At 42.1% G+C, this 23526-nt stretch overlaps 1 protein-coding gene across 1 annotated transcript in view; it reads left to right on the top strand.

Moving 5' to 3' along the window:
• The window catches only part of LOC134811492 (uncharacterized), a 53987-nt gene extending 30778 nt beyond the window's left edge, over nucleotides 1–23209 (top strand). The window contains exons 12-31 of the mRNA XM_063818340.1: nucleotides 98–208; nucleotides 2376–2488; nucleotides 2625–2786; nucleotides 2979–3426; nucleotides 3572–3688; nucleotides 3874–3987; nucleotides 4173–4377; nucleotides 4558–4736; nucleotides 4934–5068; nucleotides 5557–5670; nucleotides 5840–6137; nucleotides 6442–6604; nucleotides 6799–6905; nucleotides 7153–7286; nucleotides 9420–9563; nucleotides 9766–9864; nucleotides 13718–13913; nucleotides 14492–14629; nucleotides 14743–14858; nucleotides 15019–23209. Of these exons, the coding sequence (XP_063674410.1) occupies nucleotides 98–208; nucleotides 2376–2488; nucleotides 2625–2786; nucleotides 2979–3426; nucleotides 3572–3688; nucleotides 3874–3987; nucleotides 4173–4377; nucleotides 4558–4736; nucleotides 4934–5068; nucleotides 5557–5670; nucleotides 5840–6137; nucleotides 6442–6604; nucleotides 6799–6905; nucleotides 7153–7286; nucleotides 9420–9563; nucleotides 9766–9864; nucleotides 13718–13913; nucleotides 14492–14629; nucleotides 14743–14858; nucleotides 15019–22379 (10454 nt within the window). The 3' untranslated portion in view covers nucleotides 22380–23209. The remainder of the gene's footprint in view (nucleotides 1–97; nucleotides 209–2375; nucleotides 2489–2624; nucleotides 2787–2978; nucleotides 3427–3571; nucleotides 3689–3873; nucleotides 3988–4172; nucleotides 4378–4557; nucleotides 4737–4933; nucleotides 5069–5556; nucleotides 5671–5839; nucleotides 6138–6441; nucleotides 6605–6798; nucleotides 6906–7152; nucleotides 7287–9419; nucleotides 9564–9765; nucleotides 9865–13717; nucleotides 13914–14491; nucleotides 14630–14742; nucleotides 14859–15018) is intronic.
• The last annotated feature ends 317 nt before the right edge of the window (nucleotides 23210–23526 follow it).

The following is a 23526-nucleotide window of genomic DNA, read 5'->3' as shown; positions in this document are numbered from 1 at the left end:
AGTTGGAGGAGTACTTCTCAAACTGTAGTGATCCACTTTGAATTTACTTCATTCCTAATCGTACTTCCGATAGCAGTTACACCAATATAATCCACAGATTTTCCCCACAATGTTGAGGGTGAGACGACGGTTGGAACTGATGTCTACACAGACCGCTGTCCTTATCATGAGCACAATGTTATGTGCACTGACCTAACCCGACAACCTCGTAAGTGAAAGTTCATTATTCGTTACATCGGACTGATACAAGCTGTTTTACTTACAGAAATAAGGTTTTAAAATAATCAAGCATAAGGAATTCAAATAGTTGTTCTTAGGTTGCCCAAGTTGTTTACAATGTTGTTGTTCAATTATGATGTTTTAGATAAAGTCTCATCGGATAAGTTTACGACTTAATTGAACTTTATTGAAAAATCTTCTGCTATATGAGCCTTAGTTAGTTAGTGGCTCGTGATTGAACTGTTGATAAGTTGCCCTTCAGATAAGATCGAATATGTAGTTGTTGACCGCCCTTTCGATAATGACCAAATAGTCTTGGTCGCTTTGACTGGCATGTTAGCAAAGCTCTTAATCATAGAAATGTAAGATTGCTTCAGGACTGGCTTCCGTAAGATGATGATTATTGGAAAGACGATAGCGTTTATTCTTGGCAGAGAAAATCGTAACACCAATAAGACAGCTGCGTCCATTTTTCCTGAAAAACATTCTAAATGAGGACCCTAGCTAAAAATGTAGATCATTTATGATTTAACTCCTTTTAATGTTATAGTCTTTGGTTTATTGTAAGCGGTTGACAAATATTTGGTATTACAATTCTTACCTGGCCACAAGCAGTACAAACAAAAAGCAGCATTCGAAACGAAGAAGGTCATGGAGACGAGAAAAAGGGTGAGGTTAACATGGTTTGCGAGGTCTTGTTGGGGGTTTGAACTGCTGGTGAAGGATCTCCTAATGTTCACCATCTGGATAACCATGCAGACGAAGACCACAAAACATGGCACCAAGTACTCGACCACCATTGGTATGGAGTAGAGGGTAATTTTGTAGGATTGAGAGGCATCAATCAGGGATAGGTTGAACTTGGCCATGATTCCTTCTCCAAGGGTATTGTACCCGAACAGGAGGATCCAATGAGAATAACAGGAGTGGGCCGTATTGTGAAGCGAGTAGATAAGGATGATATCAATAGTTCCGATTACAAACCATGCGATAGTCGCGGCTATCATGAACCCATCAACGATCTTCTTTTTAATGATGTAAAAAGGGTTGACAATGTTGATGGTTTTCACGACTGCCAGGATCACGTTGAAAGAAATTGAGCAGTTGTAACAGGAAAGTCCAACGGAGAGATACCAGACCACCACCACCGCTGGAATGTTGACCTTCGGTCTGTAGAAACAAGGCAGAGCGACTCAAACCCTCAACATCTCAACAAGAGCAGAGAGCATGTCTACCAGGGCTATCATCAGGAACATTCTGGTAGCTATCCTGGCCCTGTCTTTGTAGCAGTGCAGGAAGATGACCGTGTTTTGGAGGAGAACGAACAATGCTAGGAGCAGGTTTGCGGGAGCGATGTAAGGGTAGGGGGCTTTTAGATCTTCTAGGTGAGGCCAGGTGGTTGAGACTGGCATTGCTTCAGTTGTGTTGTACTGCATTGCTGAGTAGGATGAAGAACGATTTATGTATCAGTTTACTTCAAGATTATCAAATGAACCAAAACGATTGACTGAACTGTCAAGAAGATAATATGATTTCATCTAAGAATATACGTACGTGATATAAGTATCTAGAGAAAACTTAATACGAAGTAAACATTTGGCAATGTATCAAGAAAATCTCGAAATTCAGTGATAAAAGCAATAAAAAGTCGAAATCCTGGATCGGAAGGAAAATCGTAAGAATTCGGAATGATGTACTCTTTAGACTTTACCGGGAATAGCGGTTCTCAGGTGGTCAATCCCCGTATTGAGTAGGAGCTTGCAATATTGTTGTAGTGATATAGTCCGTATATAGGGTACAGTGGCGTAACGCTGTGCAGGGGGAAGGAGGGGGGCGCCATCTTAGGGGGGCGCCAAATCGTCGTTTGAATGTGGGACAATTTTGAAAAAAAATAACTGAGGTACTAGCAAAACTGCGCGTTTTGCTCTAGAAACACACTTATAATACTTACTTTGTGCGTAACAGGCAACGTTACGCCACTGGGTATAAGCTTCCTTGGCAAAAGTTGTTATGTTGTATGCTGTTATGTTGTTGGATACATTCATGATAGTAATGAACTGAGTTAGAATCCTAACATAAAGTCGTCCTAGCACTGGTCTTAGCAGTATAATATGTAGGTGTAACCTTTATCAAACTTAATACTTAACGTCCCTCAGAACTGGATAGATTTGGAGAAGCGTACACAGGATTTTCAAGATGTTTTGACTATGTGGGTAACTGGACCAGTAACGTGCAGGGTACAACCCAGCAGTCTAGTGGCTGCTACCCGGTGAGTGTTTATCTGAGCACAATGAGCTGAAAAATAATTGGAGGAAACAGATTGTTTTTATTGAGTTCCTGTATTGGTCTAGTTTGTTTTTTACGGATCCTTCTTTCTCAACACTAACTCAGTAATTGTCCCCAAGATTGAATGCGGAGTTGACAGCTACACAGTTCGTGTCAGCAAAAACACGTACACGTGCACATCAGGCGCGACAGTCGCAGTCCAGAACGCCCTCAGTTATAACATTGCTTTCGACGGAACTATTCGCTGTCCTGACTACGATATAGTCTGTGCAGGGCAAGCGGTTAGTTCTTCATTGTTTTCTGGATAAGCTATAGTCTTTCAGGGACTTGATTTTAGGGGAGAACTGTAGTTCCTGGTATTTCCTGTCAAGTACACTGAAAACACTGCCAGTTAAACTTTGCAAGGAACTGTTTACGATCCAATTTCCAGCTGAATGTACAGGATGTAGATATAAACACGCTTACTTTTACAGGCATGTACTAAAGATTGCCACGGTAACGGAAAATGTGTATCCGGAGAAAAGGACACATGTGTCTGCTACCCCGGTTACCATGGTGAAGGATGCGATCTCTCGTTTGGAGTGGACTACTGCTCAGCTGTACCTTGCCAAGCTGGCTCCACCTGTGTTAACGACGAAGCAGGCTCGTTCAGCTGCACGTGTCCTGATGACAAGACGGGGGTGCTGTGCCACCTCTCCACCTCCTCCTGCACCCCCACCTCCTGTCAAAACAATGGGAGGTGTGAGGATGAGGACGGTGCTATCACCTGTGTCTGTCCTACTGGGTTCAGTGGAGATAAGTGCCAGGATTCCCTTACTGCTTGTACTGAGGAGGAAAATACCTGCCAGAACGGTGCTGACTGTTTCTTGGATGCTGAGGCAGAGGATGGCTTTTTGTGCGCTTGTCCCTTCAGTTACGAAGGTAAGAGAATCTTATTTTTTATAAAATGTAGCTTAATTTGTCTGACACTTGATACACGGAAATGTGGGGAGGTAAACTAAATGATCGCAATGTCCATATTCATCCTGTTTAACTATGTACTGACTGAAGAACACTCCAAATTCAGGTAGGTACTGTGAGTCCGTAAAGAATTGTGACATATTCGGACCTCTAGCTTGTAGAAACAACGGTAACTGCATCATCGGAGATCATTCTTATTGTCAGTGTCCTGATAACTTCGTGGGTACGTAATATTGTTATATTTTGTTAATTCTTATCAGTGATATAAGTCATAAGATCGGACCGCGTTATTGTCAATTATTTTAACTTTTCAACAAATGTTATTAGTGCGGTTCTTAAATTTTTATTTGGTTCATGTTTTACATACTAAGGTATGGATTTTGGAATGTAATCCTCAATTCCTATCAGGTGATTTCTGTGAAATAGAGATATGTAGTGAGAACGCCTGTAGTGGTAACGGGGAATGTGCTGAGGACCTCCTAGCACAAACTCTTGTGTGCACCTGTAACGATGGGTTCACTGGTAAGCAAACCGAACTGAAAACACATGTATTATTCAAATTGAGCGTAAAATTGCTCTTTCACTTTATCCAAGATAAATCAGACTCAAATTTGTTGAATATTAATAAAGCATTCCCATAATTTCTACACTTTTGGCTAATCGATTTAAGTAAAATATTTCCTTGTGTTCTACAAGCTACATTCCAGGTGGCAGGTGTGAGAGGGAGGAAGGTGACGTTCCATCTCAGATGGACCAGTGTGTCTTCCTGAGCCGATGTGAGATTGTAGAAGGAGCACGAGTTTGTAAGGAGGGTTGGTCTGGTAGAGACTGCATGTCAGTTGATAGGTGCATGGATAACCCTTGTGACCCAGTCAACACCGCCAGATGCGTCAGTCTAGACGACAGATTCGAGTAAGTGTAGCTGTATTCTTGCATCGTGGAATGTTTCTAGAGAGAATTGGATATTTGTTAATTGTTCACAAATATTTCATTTAATTGAACTTGTTTACCAGTAGGCAGTAGCTGATACATGATAGGTCTGATTAAGAAAACAGTGCTGCATCAGATTTGTAAACAGATTGAACCACCCAGGTGCGAATGTTACCCCGGGTATGAAGGTGAGGTCTGCACAGACATAGTTGAGAGTTTTGAGACGGAGCCCACCACAGATGCACCTACTACTGAAGCACTCGTGGACCACTGTGAACCTAACCCTTGTCAAAATGCGGCTACCTGTATCAGCAACGACATGGCCTACTTCTGCGACTGTAGTAAGTTATCCCTCTCTCTCTCTCTTTCTCTCTGACAAAAATATGTTTTAGTTCTGGCAATTATGTTATAAGATTTCGGTAACTTTAAACCACTTGGTGAAGTAAAATTAAAAACATTGCAGCGCGGCACATCTTCGTGTTTATGTTTCCCAATACTCATTCCCGACACATGCCTAATCTGTACCTTGTTTTTACAGCTGAAGAATACACTGGAAATAACTGTGAAACACTCCGTGGAGAATGCTACAAACTACCCTGTAAGAACAATGGAGAGTGTGCTCAGGGCCAGGATCCATCCGACTTCTCTTGTACTTGTCCTCAACAATGGACTGGTATGTAGATTGTAGCTATTATAATCACCGAGTCTAGTAATTGTTTAAGAGAGTTCTCTGGCAGTTACGAAACTCGAGAGACTGTGGGATACTGAAGGGAAAGGAAGCAGTTCTAACGAGCTCTTCTCAAACACAAGGATATATTCTTGTGAACTCGGCTAGTATATGTGAAACATTTGTCATGGAGTTGTAGAGGGAGTTATGTGCCTCGCCGGGCTAAAGTAGTGGATGACCTTGCTGTACGGCAAGTTAAACAAGGATCTGAAACTACTAGGTTCCGTACAGACTCAACTCTGCACCCGTGTCAATATGTTCATTATATGCAAGCCTCTTGATTTATAATAGCAATAACCGCAGTTACTGGACAGCTGCCGAATTTTCCAACAGTTGGACAAAACTTCATCTAGAAAGGGGTATCCAATAATGTGATCTGTTAAACCGAAATTCTTTGTATTTTGTAAATGTTTTATCTTCTGTAACGTTCCCAGGACCTACATGTGAGGTGGCAGTAGACCCTTGTGAGCTGTTGGATTGTACTAACGGTGGAGTGTGCGAGAAACTTGGAGATTCCGCTACTTGCGACTGTCCTATCGGATACGGAGGTTTGTGTGCTATCACGTTATAAAGCAATGAAAGGCATTAGTTTGGTCAAATCAAACTAATGCCATCATCCTAACCATCATCCTAATCTACCTGATCTAGTACCCAATATTCCAGTCCTTGTATGTATAAAGTAAATAGCAAGTAACCAGCTAGAGCTATACCCCTCAGGAGACAGATGTGAGAACCCTGAGAGTCACTGCTACGCGGAACCCTGTCAGAACGGAGCCCGGTGCGACTACCACGAGGAGCACCACAACTTTACCTGCCACTGTGCCATGGGCTACCTGGGGGATACATGCTCCGAGGAGATGGAGAACAGTTGCGACCTGGTGTCGGAGTGTCAGAACGGTACACCCTGTATCGGGAGTCATGATGATTACACTTGTGATTGTCCCCAGGGCTTGTCGGGAGAGTTTTGTGAGATCAACCCTAATGATTGTGTCGGAAATCCATGTCAGAGGATACTGTGAGTGGGATATAATTTTCTGTTACAAGTTTCCGAAAATAATTTGCTGATGGCCTCGCAAAATGTACCTGTTTTTATCCCCATACCTCGGATGATGTGCCTGTTTTTATCCCCATACCTCGGATGATGTGCCTGTTTTATCCCCATACCTCGGATGATGTGCCTGTTTTATCCCCATACCTCGGATCATGTACCTGTTTTTATCCCCATACCTCGCAAAATGTACCTGTTTTTATCCCCATAGCTCGTATCATGTACCTGCTTTTATGATATTTATCTATATTTAATCTACTCCTGCCTCCAGGTTTTCCCGATGTCAGGATAAGATAGACGGGTACGAGTGTGCCTGCATGCCTGGGTTCGAGAGGAAGTCTAACCAGTGCGGTGATGTCAATGAGTGTATGGACAGTCCTTGTCTTAACGGTATCTGTATTAACTTGCCAGGAAAATACCGATGCATGTGCAGGGTAAGTTAGTTTTATTAATAGTTACTTGTTGGTCATTATAATTACAGCCATTACAGTCATTATAAATACAGCCGAACATTTGATCGAATCATGCATAATTCTCTGACTTTTTATGTTTTTCAATGTTTAATTCAAATTGAGATGGAGATAAAGCTAATTTGCACATCTTGTGACCTGTGAATAACTCCTAACAGGCTGGATGGAAGGGAACTAACTGTGAGATAAACAGGAACGAGTGTGAGGATTATGGTCAGCAGTGTCTTAATGGGGCACAGTGTGTGGACCTCATCGCTGATTTCAGGTATAAACCCAGAGTCTCATACATGGCTACCAAGTTGATCATATCAGCTGCTCTTTGTTGCGCTTGCTGGGAATTAAATTCTAAATATGGACAATTGTAAAAACATACAATTGTAAAAGCATTAATGCCAAATTATTAGTCTTTCAAATGACTGAGCTACTTAATTTGTACTGAGAGAGTATACAATCTAGTAATTAGTTTTCACTAGTAAAATATTCTAAGTTAATGAAATGTTTTCTAACTCCAGATGCGACTGTGTAAACAAGTACAGCGGACAGTATTGTGAGATCGCCCCAGCACCTTGTGACTTGGAGCCGTGCCAGAACGCAGCTACTTGTAGTAATGTTGATGAAACCAACTTCCGGTGCAACTGTCCATCAGGTCAGTTGGTTAATTATTTGCTGGTGACAATGGTTGCTAGTTTCCACGTTTTATTACCTAGAAAGATTTTATTCTGATATGACACAAATCGACGGGTTCCGTTAATCGATCAGCTATAAAATATTACTTCGTAGTACAAAAATAATACCATTTAAAATATATATCTACGTATATTATATTAAACATTATCTTGAATAAATTCAGGCTGAATCTTTAACTTTAAAAATATCTTTAATTACCCGATAGAGAAAAAAGTGAATTAAGTTAGATATTGAAAGTCGATACAGTCGGCTAATAGCCCTCTAACAACCGGGCAACATTGTACCTATTCTCCGTCATGAGAATATAACGGAGAGGTAAAATCTGAACCAGACCCACAACTCCAATAACAGCTGTTAGTACACACGGTTCTGCAACTAGGAGTGCACCTCCGGGCGCATCCTGGTGATCTACGTGACCGTGCACCCTTCACCTTCTTTACCAGGACTTCCCAGTCACTTTCCAACAGCAAGTCTGCCAGTTTCTCTGCCAGATCGTCAGCAATGTCTGTTAGAGGGATTCTCTCGTTGTTGGAACACTTGTTTGAGGTCATCAGGTCTTTGAGCGTCTCTCTATGTTCTGAAAACGATAACATAGCTAGTTATCATGATCAAACCGAGAAAATGACTCGAGGCAGTATTAAATAAAGATAGATTTGTGAGATAGGTATTACAGAGCAACTTTCAGTTTAAAAGGTTAAACATCTAATTTTGATAAGATACAAATATCTTACCAGGGCATATACTAAGCTTTCACTCTGTTTCTGCTGCCTTGTTAGGATCATCTTGTGTCACACTGCCGCTGCGCCACTTAATCCTCATTAAATCGCCATAACCCCCATCCGGCGATTCGGTCAAAGGATATGACCGAACATTCTCACAACCCGAGTAATAGCAACGCCCAGTAGATCGGTACATGCAAGTGGGAGTGCATACCCGACCGCATCGTGGTGCTCTACGAGACCGTGCACCCTTCACCTTCAGGACTTCCCAGTCACTTTCCAACAGCAAGTCTGCCAGTTTCTCTGCCAGTTCGTCGGCAATGTCTGTTAAAGGAATTCGCTCGTCGTTGGAACACTTGTTTGAGGTCATCAGGTCTTTGAGCGTCTCTCTATGTTCTGAAAACGATAACATAGCTAGTTATTATGATCAAACTGAGAAGCTCACTCGAGTCAGTATTACATTAAATAAATATAGATTTGTGAGATATGTACATATTATAGAGAAACTTTCAGTTTAAAAGGTTGAACATTCGATTTGTTACGATACAAAATATCTTACCTGGGCATATACTAAGCTTTCTCTCTGTTTCTGCTGCCTTGTTAGGATCATCTTGTGTCACACCCACACCAACCAAAATTAACAGGACTAAAAGTAACATCATATTGATATCAAGTTAACAATGTGCCGAGATTTATAAAAGAATAACAGATTACCAGAGTGAGTTAGTGATTTTATATGCCATGTCCGCCGAGTAACTTATTCTTATCAGCAGCTCGGGTCAACACATTTCGTAATGTAATTAATAATAATATATTATAACTTGTAATTTATTTAAGCGTTCTAAGGTAATTTGAAGTAATTGCACTGAAAAGATTCTGAAGATGCTTTTACAGTGATTCAGTGATTGTTTGCAGTTTGATATATATTATACCAGGCAAGATTACATGATAAGCGGAGAGTTTTAATGCTGAACTCCATTAGCCGAGGAATGTATGTCTCCCGCCAAGTGGTGGCCGGACGGGGTTATCGCCAGGTGCTTCCTGACAGTCTCGTGCAAGTTTCATTAAGTTCTGATAAACCGTATTTATATACGTAGTTCACAGAATGATCAATATACGACGTTGATTATGTTCCAGCCAACAACATATTCAAGAATGTTCCAGAACATCTCACATGGCATTAACCTAACATAAACACCTCTGGGATACTGCTAAGAGAAGGATTATTTTAATTAATCCTGCTGTTACTCCCGCTTAATAAATAATCCCTGCCCAATTTTGATAATCCCTCCCCTTATTTGCTCAGACGGGTTTATTTTTAATAAGAAGAAGAAATTAAACTCAACAAATCATTAACAATAACATCTCTCTAGGATTTGAAGGAGAGAGATGTGAAACTAACATAGACGACTGCGCCAGTGAGCCTTGTGTGCACGGTACCTGTGTTGACGGAGTAGCTGATTACACGTGCGAGTGCGATGTGGCCTACGAGGGAAACAACTGTGATGTTTATGTTGGTAAGTAAAACACTCTGTGAACCTGATGTTACTGTTCAACATGCCTGAGTAACTTCAATACCTCTACTACACTTTTACAATTACAGTTCCCTACCGTTCAACAAAAACGGTATAGAATTCCAGAATTATCAATTAATAATGTTTAATTATAATTAAATATAATTAGGCACATTAAATGTATTTAATTACATTTCCCCTTCAGGACAATGTAAGGGAGCGATGAACCCCTGTGCAAATGATGCGGAGTGTGTGGATCTACCTGACCGCAAGTTTGAGTGTGTCTGCCCTGAGTTCTACACAGGTCAGTGTCTTCTACTCTAAACTCCTATAACGTCTAACTGATAACCTGTGAAGAGCAATGTTTTTACTGCCGTGGTTCAGTAAGTTTGTTTATCTCCGGAGCCGTTTTGTAAGCCCGATCACGCACCCAAGCTATTGCGCATCATATGAACGGTGTCTGTTGCAGACACCGTCAACTCATTTTGTTGCAGTGAGCTGATTGTCAGCATTATCGCTATTATGTTCAGGAACATAATTTTGTTCATTGTATTTACCGGTAAGTCATTTCGATTTTAAGTCATTACTTCAAGACATTAAAAAAACTCGCTGTTACATAACTAGTTATTAAATAACTAGCTATCAAATAACTGCTTTCACGGTATAATAATTGTGACCAGATAGACACCGATCCATCCACCTACCAAACCGCATGATTTTCCTTGTTTAGGCTTACCTTATCATCGGATATCGGGATATTAAGCATTCGGTTGAGTACGCTATTCGGTACCAATAAATGTATAAAAAATGAAAGATCAGGAAAGGTTAATTACAGAACAGAATTTCAAATAACAGCAAATGTTAAATCTTATTTGAATAACAGTAAAAAACATTGAATTTAAGAAGCTGTAAGGATAATATCTTCATGTTTAGCTAGGCTAGGTGCCAGATTATTTTTCATAAATCGTGTCTGATAATTTCTCTACGTTCTTTTAAGAGCTTGCCGAATCCAGTTCTGGTACCCTTTCATCCTTAGCAAGTAAAGGAGTGGGTTGATTGCAGCGTTCAGATATATCGGGAAAAACTGTAACATGAGTTGAGAATAGAGGAATACAACATCTAGAGGATCAAATATTTCCGAATCAAATGGTAGGAGACTGAGTGCCCCAAGAATCTCCCATATCTGATAGAGGAAGCAAGGTATGTTAAACGCCAGAAAAACTGCAGTGAAAATTGAGATTGTGACCGAAACACGGCGAATTCTTTTGTCTGTTTCGTTACTAAGTGCTGGCCGGGTCATCAGCACCCTCGTGCTGACAACAAAACAGATAAAAGTTATCAGTGATGGTAAAGTTAGTTCCACAGCGAAAGAAATCATCCCATAATATGTAGCAAATTTTACATTGTTAAAGTCCAAAGTCTCAAGTATACAAGAAGACAGATGAAAATAGTATTCACCATATTGCCATCTTTGAGGGAGGTAGATCAAGTAGATCACCAACATATAAGTAGCATATCCAACAATAACAGTAATCACCCAAAATCGACTGAGAATACGGTTAGGACATTTCATGGCAATAGTGCGAGTAATACAGATCATCATCGCCAGAAACATGGACATTCTTGCTGTGAACATAATGACGGAAGCACATGCAGTGCAGAACACTTTACTCTTGAAGAGCATTTTATATCGGTAGTTGAAGAGAGGTAACACAACAGGAATAACCAATAAAACGGTAAGAAAATCAACGGTTGTTATGGCGAGATAAAGCAGGTCGTGGATTGTTCTTTTTCTTCTCGACCAAAAGTAGCATACGGCAGATCCGTTCCCCAAAAGTCCAACTAAGATGGCTAAGATTAGCACCGAGCCTACCACCCGGTCAGAAGTCTGGAGTTTCTCGATGTAATAAGATCTCCACCATAGCACATCATTACTGTCTGTTACTGTTGTACCGCTAGGCGGAGTTGTCATAGCCTTGAGATATAGATTTGTTACATTTAAAAAAATTGTTAAAAGAACTAAAAAGCAACCTCGGAAGTTTACTACTTTTTTTTCTCCGAGGAAGATAAAAATAATACTCTTGGTATAGTATTCACTGTGCTCTGTAGTATGATTTCCTATTTTGGGTAAGAATAAAAAGTCATGCTCTTATGAAAACAATAGTTGCAGTGACCAACTGTTCAGTTAGGCTAAAATTACACCAAAACCCGAGTGAGATAAATTCCGAGAAATCCTCACAATGTGTACGCTTAGAGAAGGCACCTGTCGCAGCTGAATTTGGATCAACTGCATGATTTGATTTGATTTGATTTGAAACATTCACAATTTCGACGATAAAGCAATTATGATAAAATAGATCAAAAACTTATAAAGCCATATCAAGGACAAAAGAAAATCGTGATAATTTAGGCCAAAAATCGCGGCGCCGCGACAACTAGGCAATATGAAAACTTATAAAGCCATATCAAGGACAAAAGAAAATCGTGATAATTTAGGCCAAAAATCGCGGCGCCGCGACAACTAGGCAATATGAATATCGTGGCGAAAATCTCGAAAATCGCAGCGAAAGATAATGTATTAATTGCACGATTAAAATTATGAATTATGGGTAGACTGGTTCGTAGGGTAATGACTTGCTAGTTGGTTTGAGTGTATGACTTAAAGGTTGGGGCATGTAATGTTGCCAGCATTATGGCATCCTTTGTATACGTTTTTCACTATCAATATGTTCGTAGAAATATCTCCTTTACCCTCATGAGTTTATGTCCATATCGTGTCCGCAAAGGTATGTTATAAAGCTATAATATAGATTAATTGTCTTAACAATTGATGAATTTGTCGCGGAGGATGGGAAAAATCGCGATTCCGCAAGTGCCGCGATTTCCTTTTGACCTTGAGCCATATTGCATCAATAATAAATGTGTGGCTCAGTAACAAAAGGAGCAGACCCACTACATAGATCTACTAGTAACGTAATCTATTTGCACTCATGAAATGAAACGAAACACAATATTTAGTATTTACTACCCCACATCTATGAGCTTATGAGGCAATGATATTGTATAAGATATACAAGAGAAAGTTTTTGGAGGAGAGCCGCTCAGACATGGGCACCGTATTGAGTAAATTATTTAAATATATAATTACATAATTTACTCAATACGGTGCCCATGTCTGAGCGGCTCTTTCTCTTCTCGTCGGAGCAAACAGTTGAAACGAACAATTGTCTTCTAAAACACCAAATAAGGCTAAGGGGATATCACCAGATTAACGGGTGACAAAAAATTTAATTGTATCAATCAAATATACATACAATACAATTGATTTTACTGAAACACCCATACATACCAACTTGTTAAAGCCAAAGTAAATGTCGTATGTCGTATGCGGGCTACAAAACATGTCATATTACAGTCACAGAAGGTTTCCTATGGGGTTAAAATGACAATGTATCCGTCAGAGTCTAGTACCTGACACCTGTTGACATCCTCTTCGACCAGTAATGAATTTGGAGAAGGTAGGCATGCTGAATTGCTCAGGCCTCATTGTCGGCTCCCACATCGGCTCCAATCCTTGAGTAACCTTTAAACAGATAAGGCATACGCAAGAACAATGTTTTCAAAAAAACACACAATGCTATAATAGTTGTAATAATCTAATTTGTAAGATTTCGGAAAACAGACCTAAATTAAATCATGTATACTGTATTTAAAAAACCTACTTTCTTATAAAAATGTGCACGTTATGAGTGTCGATCCTACTAATAACTAACCAGCTAAGCAGTGTTGAAATGCTCAAACGTACGTTTTTATGGTGTAATTGCCCGTTTTAATGTTAACGGTTAAACTATCATTAGCCTAATGATATTAAATCCCGAATTTAATCCCACTTGTCAGCACTAGACGTATAATCTATCTGTTTAATATTTTCATATTTATTCTAGTGGGATAGTAGTATTACATTACTGTACTGTCAAATATAAGAGTTCACTAATAGTAGTAATAGTAGTAGTAGTGACACTATTTTTAACGTATGAAGTAATGAAGCGTGAAGCGTCCCATCAAATGGTAGCCAGTAATCCACACTCCTGAGATCCCGATGTCTGGATAACTCAGTAAATTGTAAACTCATTTCTAACTCCACCCTTTAATACCAGGTGAACTGTGCGATGAGAATATAGACGACTGTGCATCAGTACCCTGTGCTAACGAGGGTGTGTGTAGTGACGGACTAGGAACCTTCACCTGCGACTGTCCGGACCAGTGGACGGGAGATACTTGTGAGGAGGATGTGGACGAGTGCGCGGCGTCTCCTTGTCAGAACGGAGCTGAGTGCGTCAATGAGGACGGAGGGTGAGTTGTAGCTTTCTACTAACTGTTATTCTCCCATGGAAATATTCTTAGGTCTTTTTTAGAAAAGCTGCTGAAGCGCTTTTCATATTATGGATACAGCCCAAGATTTAATCTTGGGCTGTATCCATAATATGAAAAGAAACAGAATAACTCGATATTTTATGGATGTGCTCTATTTTTTTTATCTCAACACTTATTTTACTTCGGACATTCCAACAGCCACATTGTTACACAAGTGTGTAACCAGCCAATTACAGGAAGCCGAAGGATTCAATTATACATTAGGCCAGTGACGGTTAAGGTAGTGTGTACCATACTTTCTTCGCCCGAGACTTTGCTGCAATGGGCAGCTCCTCATTTAACCCTCACACCCGATTTCTCGAGTATTTGGCTGAGTGGACCGGGGGGCTGCATAGACCACTCAGGATCCTTAGCTGAGCGTCGACGACGCTCACCCCACGGCTAGTGACAGAGTCGGGAATCGAACCTGGTACCTCAAGCAATACCAGGCGGATTAACCAACTGAGCCACTAAGCCGTCGTCTTGATTTGTGCCAATTTTAAAGACGACTGTTTCAGGTTCCAATGTGTCTGTTTGGATGGATATGAAGGTGCTCTGTGCGAGACTAACACAGACGACTGTGTCGACCACCAGTGTATTAATGGTGGAGTCTGTTCTGATGGTATCGCTGGATACAACTGCCTCTGTTCTGAAAAGTAAGACTCTCTCGCTCCCTTTTTTATTTGCAAATTGTAGTTCACTGTATTCATATGAGGTAAACATATTAGAAATATAATAATGCAATCCTGATAATCCAACCCTCGACTAGGTATACTGGATCAAGATGTGAGGTAGAGCTGCAGTTTTGTGAACCTGACAGCTGTCTCAACAACGGTACTTGCAGTGTTGTAGATAACGTGATCCAGTGCGACTGTTCTGAGACAGGTAACAGCTTACTCCTATAAGTGCATTTATTAAACATATTTTATATTCAGTTTGTGGGACTACTAAGTTTAGGTTCTTTTATCTTTTTATTAGCTAGCTTTCCAATAGCAATAACCCACTGTTTTAGTTAAGTGTGTCTCTAACAGTATCCCGACCTCAGGTTTTGAAGGAACAACCTGTGAGACTGAGATTGATGAATGTGTCTCACAAAACGTGACCTGTCTCCATGAAGGCACCTGTGTAGACGAGATCCTGGGCTACCACTGTGAGTGTCACTGTGCCTTTACCGGAGACCACTGCGAGGACGAGGTTGACTTCTGTGAGACGGGGCAGTGTTCAGAGAACACCTACATGTGCATCAGTCTGGTTAACACCTGTAACTTTCAGTGCCAGTGTAATGACGGCTGGGAGGGCACTCTCTGTGAGACAAATATAGATGAGTGTGCTGCTAACCCCTGTATCCACGGTACTTGTGAGGACGGGATAGCAGATTACACCTGCACCTGTGATGAAGGATATCAGGGTGACAACTGTGATGACCCCCTTGACAAGTGTGCTGTTGAGCCCTGCCTCAATGGGGCAGGTTGTGAGACGATAGTGGAGGGTGAGGAGAGGTACTTTGAGTGTACCTGTACTGCTCAGTACCACGGGGACACCTGCCAGAACAAGCACCCGCCCTGTTTTATCAGTCCTTGTGGAGATAACGGGCTCTGTCAGATAGATGGAGACAACGAACTTTGCGCTTGTGACGATGGGTTTGAAGGAGACTACTGCGAGACAAACATAGACGAATGTGCTGGCGACCCTTGTAAGAACGGTGCTTCGTGTAAAGATAAGATCCTGGACTTTGAGTGTGAGTGTCAGCCAGGATACGGTGGTAAGACCTGTGAGGCTCTGAGGGATCCTTGTGCGGACACTGAACTGTGCCAGAACGATGCAGAGTGTTCGGAATGCGTGGAGGAGGAATGCGAGAACAGGTACACGTGTACGTGTGTTCCTGGCTTCATTGGAACTAACTGTGAAACTAATGTTGACGAGTGTGAGGGTGATCCTTGTGTAAGAGGAGGGTGTACTGACTTGATCAACGACTACGAGTGTACATGTCCTCTTGGATACGCTGACAAGAACTGTGAAACTGATATCGATGAATGTGCACCTTCTCCCTGTTTCTACGGGCAGGAATGTACTCAGGGTATTGGATTTTATACTTGTAACTGTGTTGGTTATAGCGGTGATAACTGTGAGAGTGATATCGACGAGTGCTCCACTCTGGAGAACAGCTGCCAGAACGGGGGTACGTGCCGGAACACGCTGGGAAGCTACGAGTGCGACTGTCCTGAAATGTTCGGAGGTGCCCATTGTGAGCGGGTCGTGGAGCCCTGTGATCTGGAACCTTGTCTCCATATGGCTGACTGTGAGAATCTGGGTGTTACTGAGTACCAATGTAATTGTACTGGAGGGTACACTGGAGACAATTGTGAACATCCCAGTGAGTTATGCAGTGAAGAGAACAACCCCTGTATCCCCCATGGAACTTGTGCCGAAGAGGATGGTGCTGCTGTATGTGTTTGTGATGTTGGTTTTATGGGCGAGTATTGTAATATTGAACTTTGTCAATTTGAAACATGTCTGCACGATGGTGTATGTACAAACACACGATCAGGATTCGATTGTAACTGTAACCTACCATGGGTGGGCAAGAAGTGCGAGAAGAAAGCTAGTGTTCTTCAGTTCAATCCACAGAGCAAGGCATCCATACCTCTTGGAGAGGTCACTGAGAAAGGAGTTCGACTTAAGATGGGACTGAAGATCAGGGACATGACAACGGAACAACAAGTTTTCGAACAGGCCACATCTCTTGGTCAGCTCAGTTTGAAACTGTTCGACTCAAAGATCCAGCTGACTCTGGAAGAAACGATGCTTGAATTACCGATCACCGATAGATTTGCTACCGTCAGCGTTATTTTAGTGGATGATTACCTTGAACTGATGGTGGGTAACCAGACTGATGTTTCCGTCTTCTCAGAGAAAAAGGATGCGTCACCAAGTGGAGGTATGCAGTTCGGTGCAGTTCCCAGTGCTAAGAGAGAGGCTATCAGCTCGTACACTGGATGTCTGGTAGATATTGGTAACATTGATATCATCAACATGGCTGAAGGAGGAGGTTTTGATGAATGCAGCGACGATGACGATGAAATAGATGATATCAACATTTCTATTGAGCCAACTGAAGAAGCACCTATCCCTTGTGAAAACGGAGGTATTAGAGTCGGACCGTACTGTCAATGTCTGGCTGGATTCCGAGGCGATCTCTGTGAGATTGAAGTTGGAGAGAACTGTCAATCCACGGAGTGTCCTGGAGGTTGTCGTGACACAAGTAGGGGACCCCAATGTGTGTGTAGCTGGCCCCATCATGGTGAACTATGCACAGACCTCATTATCATACCCTCATTCAAAGCTGACAGCCACCTCGCATTCCCTGGAAACCAGTATAAGAAATTGGAAGGAAACAATCCAGAGTACAAGTTTGATATGGAGATCAATCCTGAGTATCCCAGAGGATTTATTGTGATGTTCGAGGGAAGTAATGGCTTCTGTGCCATGTATCTTGACGGTAATATTTTCTTTGACTGTATGGTGTCAGGTGAGTACATCTCAAGAGAGCACTCGCATACAGTACAAATGGATCACTGGAGTCTGATTAGAGTGCACATAAATCACAACACTATGTCCATTTCTGTCGATAATAACGTGGAACTGTTTGATTGCACCCATATTCAGGATATGAATCTAGACGGGTCAATCACCTTCGGCTCTATCCCTGCGAGTGTCGACATTGCTGGAACCGACCTGGAAGCATCATCCATCCCAGGGTTCTTTGGTGAAATTCAGCCCATTACTCTGAACAGCAGAAAGGCAAAACTGAAAGATAGTATCGGACTAAATTTTGTCTCAGCCAAATCTCGAGATATTACAGAAGACTATACCCCTCCCTGCAAGGGAAGTCCTTGTGGTAGCGACAACATCTGCTACGAACGAACAAGAGGACACGGCTGTTTGTGTGAACGTAGTCCGTCTGGACCTGATTGTGCTGGAACACCCCAACTTCTCACCTTCCTAGGAAGCAACTCCTACGCTGTTGTGGACACCAAGTATGGAGAGAGTAACGAGTTCAAGATAAGGTTCCAATCTGAGACAGATGAGGGTATCATGTTGTACGGTGCCAGCAAGTACAAAGAAAAGACTGTCCCACAATCTTTATTCTATCTTGCTCTTAAAGACGGAGCCGTTCACTTCGGCTTGTACAAAGAATCAGATTTATTCAAAACAATGAGTATTGAATTATCAGCCGAATCATGGAATACCGTCACCCTTACCCTACACGCTCAGAAAGCGTCACTTGCCGTGAGTGGTAAATATGTAAATAACATTGTCCGAACCAAATACGAGTCCGTGGATTTGTTCCGTAGGAATACAGTATATGTTGGTGGAGTAAGAGACTTCTTTGGACTTAACCATCTTGTGAAAAACTTTGACGCAAACATCCCATTCAGTCCTTTTGTTGGTCAAATAAGCGAGTTCCACCTGAACGCAGACTCCCTCCTCGGATCTCTTAGTCGTGTAGTAAAAGTAAATGCGGACGGTGCTCCCCCACTCTGCGGTATCAGTCCATGTGCTTCAGGTTCATGTGTCGGAGATGGAACATGCGAGTGTGATAACGACCTCCTACAAGGAGACCTCTGTGAGGAGACCGTCTATTTTGTACCACTTCAGATCACTGCCGGTTATGTGGCGTATCACAAACATTTTGATGTTGGGAACTCTCTGAAGATCGAGTTCTCTTCACCACTCATTAATACCGAAGAAGATGCAGTTATTTTACGTATCAACACCATGTTCGTGGAAGACCGAGAGAAAATGTTAGAGTTTAAGTTGAGTGACTTTACCTTTGCTGATGGTACCGTAAAGACACTGACCTTTGAAAGGAAGATGAATCACATCAATGTTATTAACGGAGATGATGTAACCGAAATGGAGTTCTCGTCTGAAACCAAACTGGACAAAGAAGTATTCATCGGACTCGGAGATAACAGTTTTACAGGTAGCATATTCTCTGTAGCAGTTGATGGAGTGGAGTTGGTTCCTACCCACGGAAATAAGCTCTCTCAGGGCACATACCCACCCTGCTACTTCGACCCTTGTCTTAATGGAGCAGAGTGTCTAGAGACATCAGACACAAACTTCACGTGCGACTGCACCGCTGGTTACACCGGAACAGTTTGTGGAGAACTGATAGACATGTGCGAACCTAATCCTTGTAACGATACTTCTAGATGCTTCTCTGTTGAAGGAACCTCCTTCCTCTGCAAACCATGTCCTAAAGGTTACCACGGATTTGATTGTCAAGACAAAGCATTCTGTGAACTTCTAACACCTTGCACCCACGGAGACTTAGCGGGAAATTGTACTGAAACTGAGGAGAGTTATGAGTGCGAGTGTGGAGATGGAAAGGTAAGGAGAGATTGTGATCTGTCTGATACTTGTGCTCAAGTACAGTGTCAGCACAACGCTACCTGTGTGGAGACCAATGATGAGTTCGAGTGTGAGTGTACGGAGAGATGGCAAGGAAGGTACTGTGAGGAACCTATTGATAACTGCGCTGAAGATACCTGCCAGAACGGGGGAACCTGTGTCTCCCTGTTTGATGACAGGAAGTACTTCTGTCTCTGTTCTATGGGCTACTCTGGAGATCAGTGTGAGATAATCCTGGACATGTGTGAGAATGAACCGTGCCAGAACGGCGGAGTTTGCTCCACAAAAGCGGGCATGTTTGTCTGCGAGTGTCCTGAACCGTTCTTCGGACACGACTGTTCCAGTTCAGCGTGTGATGCTTTCAACTGTAATGACGGAGAGTGTGGGATTGAAGAGGGTTCTCCCGTGTGTGTCTGTGATGCAGGGTACACTGGGGAACAGTGTGATCTAGATGTAGACGAGTGTCTTGAAGAGACAGCTTGCTCTAATGGTCAGGGAATCTGTTTGAACGTGTTTGGAGATTACAACTGCCACTGTCACCCAGGATTTGAAGGCAAAGACTGCGAGATCAATATTGACGACTGCACTGAGGACTCCTGTAATGGAAATGGTTTTTGTATGGATGGCTATGATTCCTTCACCTGTCTTTGTGACGCCTTGTACACCGGAGAATTCTGCGAGGAGAAATCAGACAGGTGCTCTCCCGATCCTTGTCAAAACGGTGCCAGCTGCTTTAACTACGGCATCGACCACTTCTGTATCTGCCCCCAGGGCTACGAGGGGGTAAACTGTAGCATAAACTCTGACGACTGCAGGTTTAACCGCTGTGAGAACTTTGCCAGATGTGTGGACGAGCTTAACGGATACTCCTGCGACTGTGAGGGCATGTTCTCAGGCCATTTCTGTGAACGAGATGTGGACGAGTGCGCCAACACCCCCTGTCACAACGGTGCTAACTGTACCAACACCTACGGTGGATTCGAGTGCGAGTGCCCGGAGTTCTATGCTGGTGAGACATGTGAGGTTACACTGGGCGAGTGTCATGGTAATCCTTGTCAAAACGGAGCAGAGTGCTACGAGGTTGGAATGGTGGGAGAAGGAAGAACGTGCAGGTGCCTGGAGGGATGGACTGGTGATGACTGTGAGATCCGGGTCACAGAGTGTAATGATGACTCTTGTCAAAACGGTGGAAGTTGTGTGGTTTCAGAGTACGGGTTCGCGTGTGAGTGCAAGTACCCCTTCTCTGGACCTAACTGTGCCACCAAGATTGTCGTACCTTATCTCTCTTCGGCTCAATCGTTCGTTGCGTTTGAAACATCAATTGTTGATATCGCTAAAGGTTTCGAATTCCGATTCCGACCTGAAAGGTCAGGATTTGTCTTCCACCTCGCGTACGATAACTTCTACCTCAATGCTATGTCCACAGAAGCTAACACCATGGTCTTCACGGCTAACCTTGACGGGAAGGTTTACACCAAAATATCATCGGCAAGTTTAGATCACGAGGAATGGAACAAGGTTCACATTAAAGCAAACTCTAAAGCAATCACACTCACTGTCAACTCTGAATCGGATGTCATGACTTTGAAAACGACACAACTGAAGACCATTCTCCGTAAACGACATCAGTTCTACATCGGAGACTCTACGAAGACAAACAGTTTTGTGGGATGCTTCTACGACCTTGGTCAAGACCTGGGATCTAACGGAGTTGAATTCGAGGGTATTGAGTACTGTGAAGGTGGTAACACTTGCATAGTAGGACATCTTGGTAAGTGTGGAGAGGGTGGTCAGTGTAACGAGATCGGACACTGTGACTGTCCCTTGGGTCGATCTGGCCAGTACTGTGAGAAAGACAGACCGTCACGCAACCCCAGCTTCAACAGGGACGGTTACCTGTTACTCCAGGAAACTGACAAACATTCCTACATCTTATCCCTGGCAGCTCAGGGGACTGGAGCCGTCTTTGTTGGTTACGACAAGAAGGGTAGAGATATAGTAAGTCTGGTTATCGACTCAACCAGTATCAAACTGACCGGTATGGCTCAGGAGACTATCTACATTAAAGGTTACGACGGAGCTTGGTTGGACTTAACCATGACTTTTGACGCAAACGAAAATGCTGTGTCTGTGGAGCTAGGAACAGGAGAAGAGATGATGACAATATACGAAGGAGATAGGAAACTAGCTAAGCTTTACCTTGGTGGTTCTGCGAAATTCTCGAACAACTTTAGAGGGTGCTTCACCGAGGTGACAGTGGATGGAGTGGAACCTGAGTACGCTGAGCAGAATAATGTGGTTGAGTGTGCTATGGAGGGATGTTACGATAATGCTTGCCAGAACTCAGTTAACGACTACAACAATTGCGTTTCTGACGGACCACGTTACTTCTCTTGTATCTGTGGACACAACTTTGTGGGAGATAAATGCGATGTGCAGTGGAACAGACAGACGCCCCGTTTTAACGGCAACAGTTTCCTCAAGTTCCTCAACCCTGATAACTCAACCAACGAAGACCTCATGCTGGCCATCGTGTTCAAGGTAACAAGCAAGTCAGGACTTCTGTTCAGCACAGAACTGTCAAGTCAGCACCCTGACTATGTCGAGATAGGTATCTCCAAAGGACGTCTTTACATGACCTTCGAGCTGGGAGCTGGTCCTGCATTCTTGGAGTGTCCCAGATATGTTGATGACGGAAAGTGGCATTTCCTTCACCTCACTCTGAGAGGCAACCACGCCGTGCTGATGGTGGACAGATGGGCAAGTGAGGTGGTATCTCCAGGGCAGAGAAACACTCTCAATGTGGGACCTTATCTCTACTTAGGAGGATCCCCCACTGAGCCAGGAATAACTGGGTGTGTTGAGAGTCTGTCTGTCAGGGACGAACCCTTGACCATGTCCGATACTGTGGCCTCCTCCAACATTCACTATTGCGAGGATAACGTCCCCGAGAATAGCATCTACAAGCTCAAATACCGACTAAAATAGAGAAAACGATCAGGGCATGCCTGATCTTTATTTGTTGAATAGAACCACCTTCATTTAGGATTGATGATCGCTGTTGAACTGTTTTTGAAAAATGAACTGTTCTGGAATTATTGACCCGAGACTGTGTAGGACAATTATAATTAGTCATGACACTGACTTACTGAATTTGTTATATAGCGACCCTGTTATATTTAAACTTAACATGATTTTTAATTAATTTTATACGACGTTCATATGTTTTTAACTGCTGAACCATTCTTAAGACTAGTGGATTGTAAATAAAATATGTGCGATGTTTCAATTTACGTTTTTCAAGCTTGTATTTTCGTTCGCTTGAAAACTTTGTTCATTGTGTAAACTTTATAACCTGAGAAAGAACTCGAAACTAAAACCTTAAAACTCATCTTCATTTGAGTATGCAGAACTAAAGTAGGTTTTTATTTAAGACATTTTGATACGTTATTTTATATTTTTGATAGATTATGTTCACTGACGCCGACAGCAATTATATTTTAAGATGAACCTGTTCCTGTGACATTAACTCAGTACATAATTTTAGAACTTAGTCTTTTAAACTTAAAGATCATCTCTTATGATTTTTATAAATAATTGTGACCCGGAACTCCGCGCAACGTTCTGACATAACATGAGGTGGCTGTGACAATGTTTGAAGATCACACTCACCAAACTTTTATTAAGCTAATTAGTTAATTAGTTTATTAGTTAATTAACTAGAAAATTAGAAGTAGTGCAGCCTAGTTACACTGTATTAACAATGTCAACATGATATTAGTTATTGATAATGTCTGATTTGATAAACTTATTACCACCTACCAATTGACTGTTTTATTTGTTCACTGTGGGAAGCTAAAACAAAGTTCTTCTCATATTTTGGTTTGATTTTAAATGGGGTAACTGGTAAGCTGGCAACGGTTTGATTTTTATACGTGCGTCTTTCGTTAAACTATGATGAAAGACGCACGTCTCAAGGCAATTTTTTGTTAATGTTTTTTATTTTAAGTTTAAAAAATTGGAATACTATAAGTTTAGCAAATTTTAGGGAAAGACGCAGAAATATGAAATATAAAACTTAATTTTAAATGAGTTGGTAGCTTTTCTGATCTGTGGTCTGCAATAAAAAAGGAAA

Source organism: Bolinopsis microptera, chromosome 1 (assembly GCF_026151205.1).
Source record: "Bolinopsis microptera isolate Bmic1 chromosome 1, MBARI_Bmic_1.0, whole genome shotgun sequence".
NCBI lineage: Eukaryota > Metazoa > Ctenophora > Tentaculata > Lobata > Bolinopsidae > Bolinopsis > Bolinopsis microptera.
This window is presented reverse-complemented; position numbering and strand designations above follow the sequence as displayed.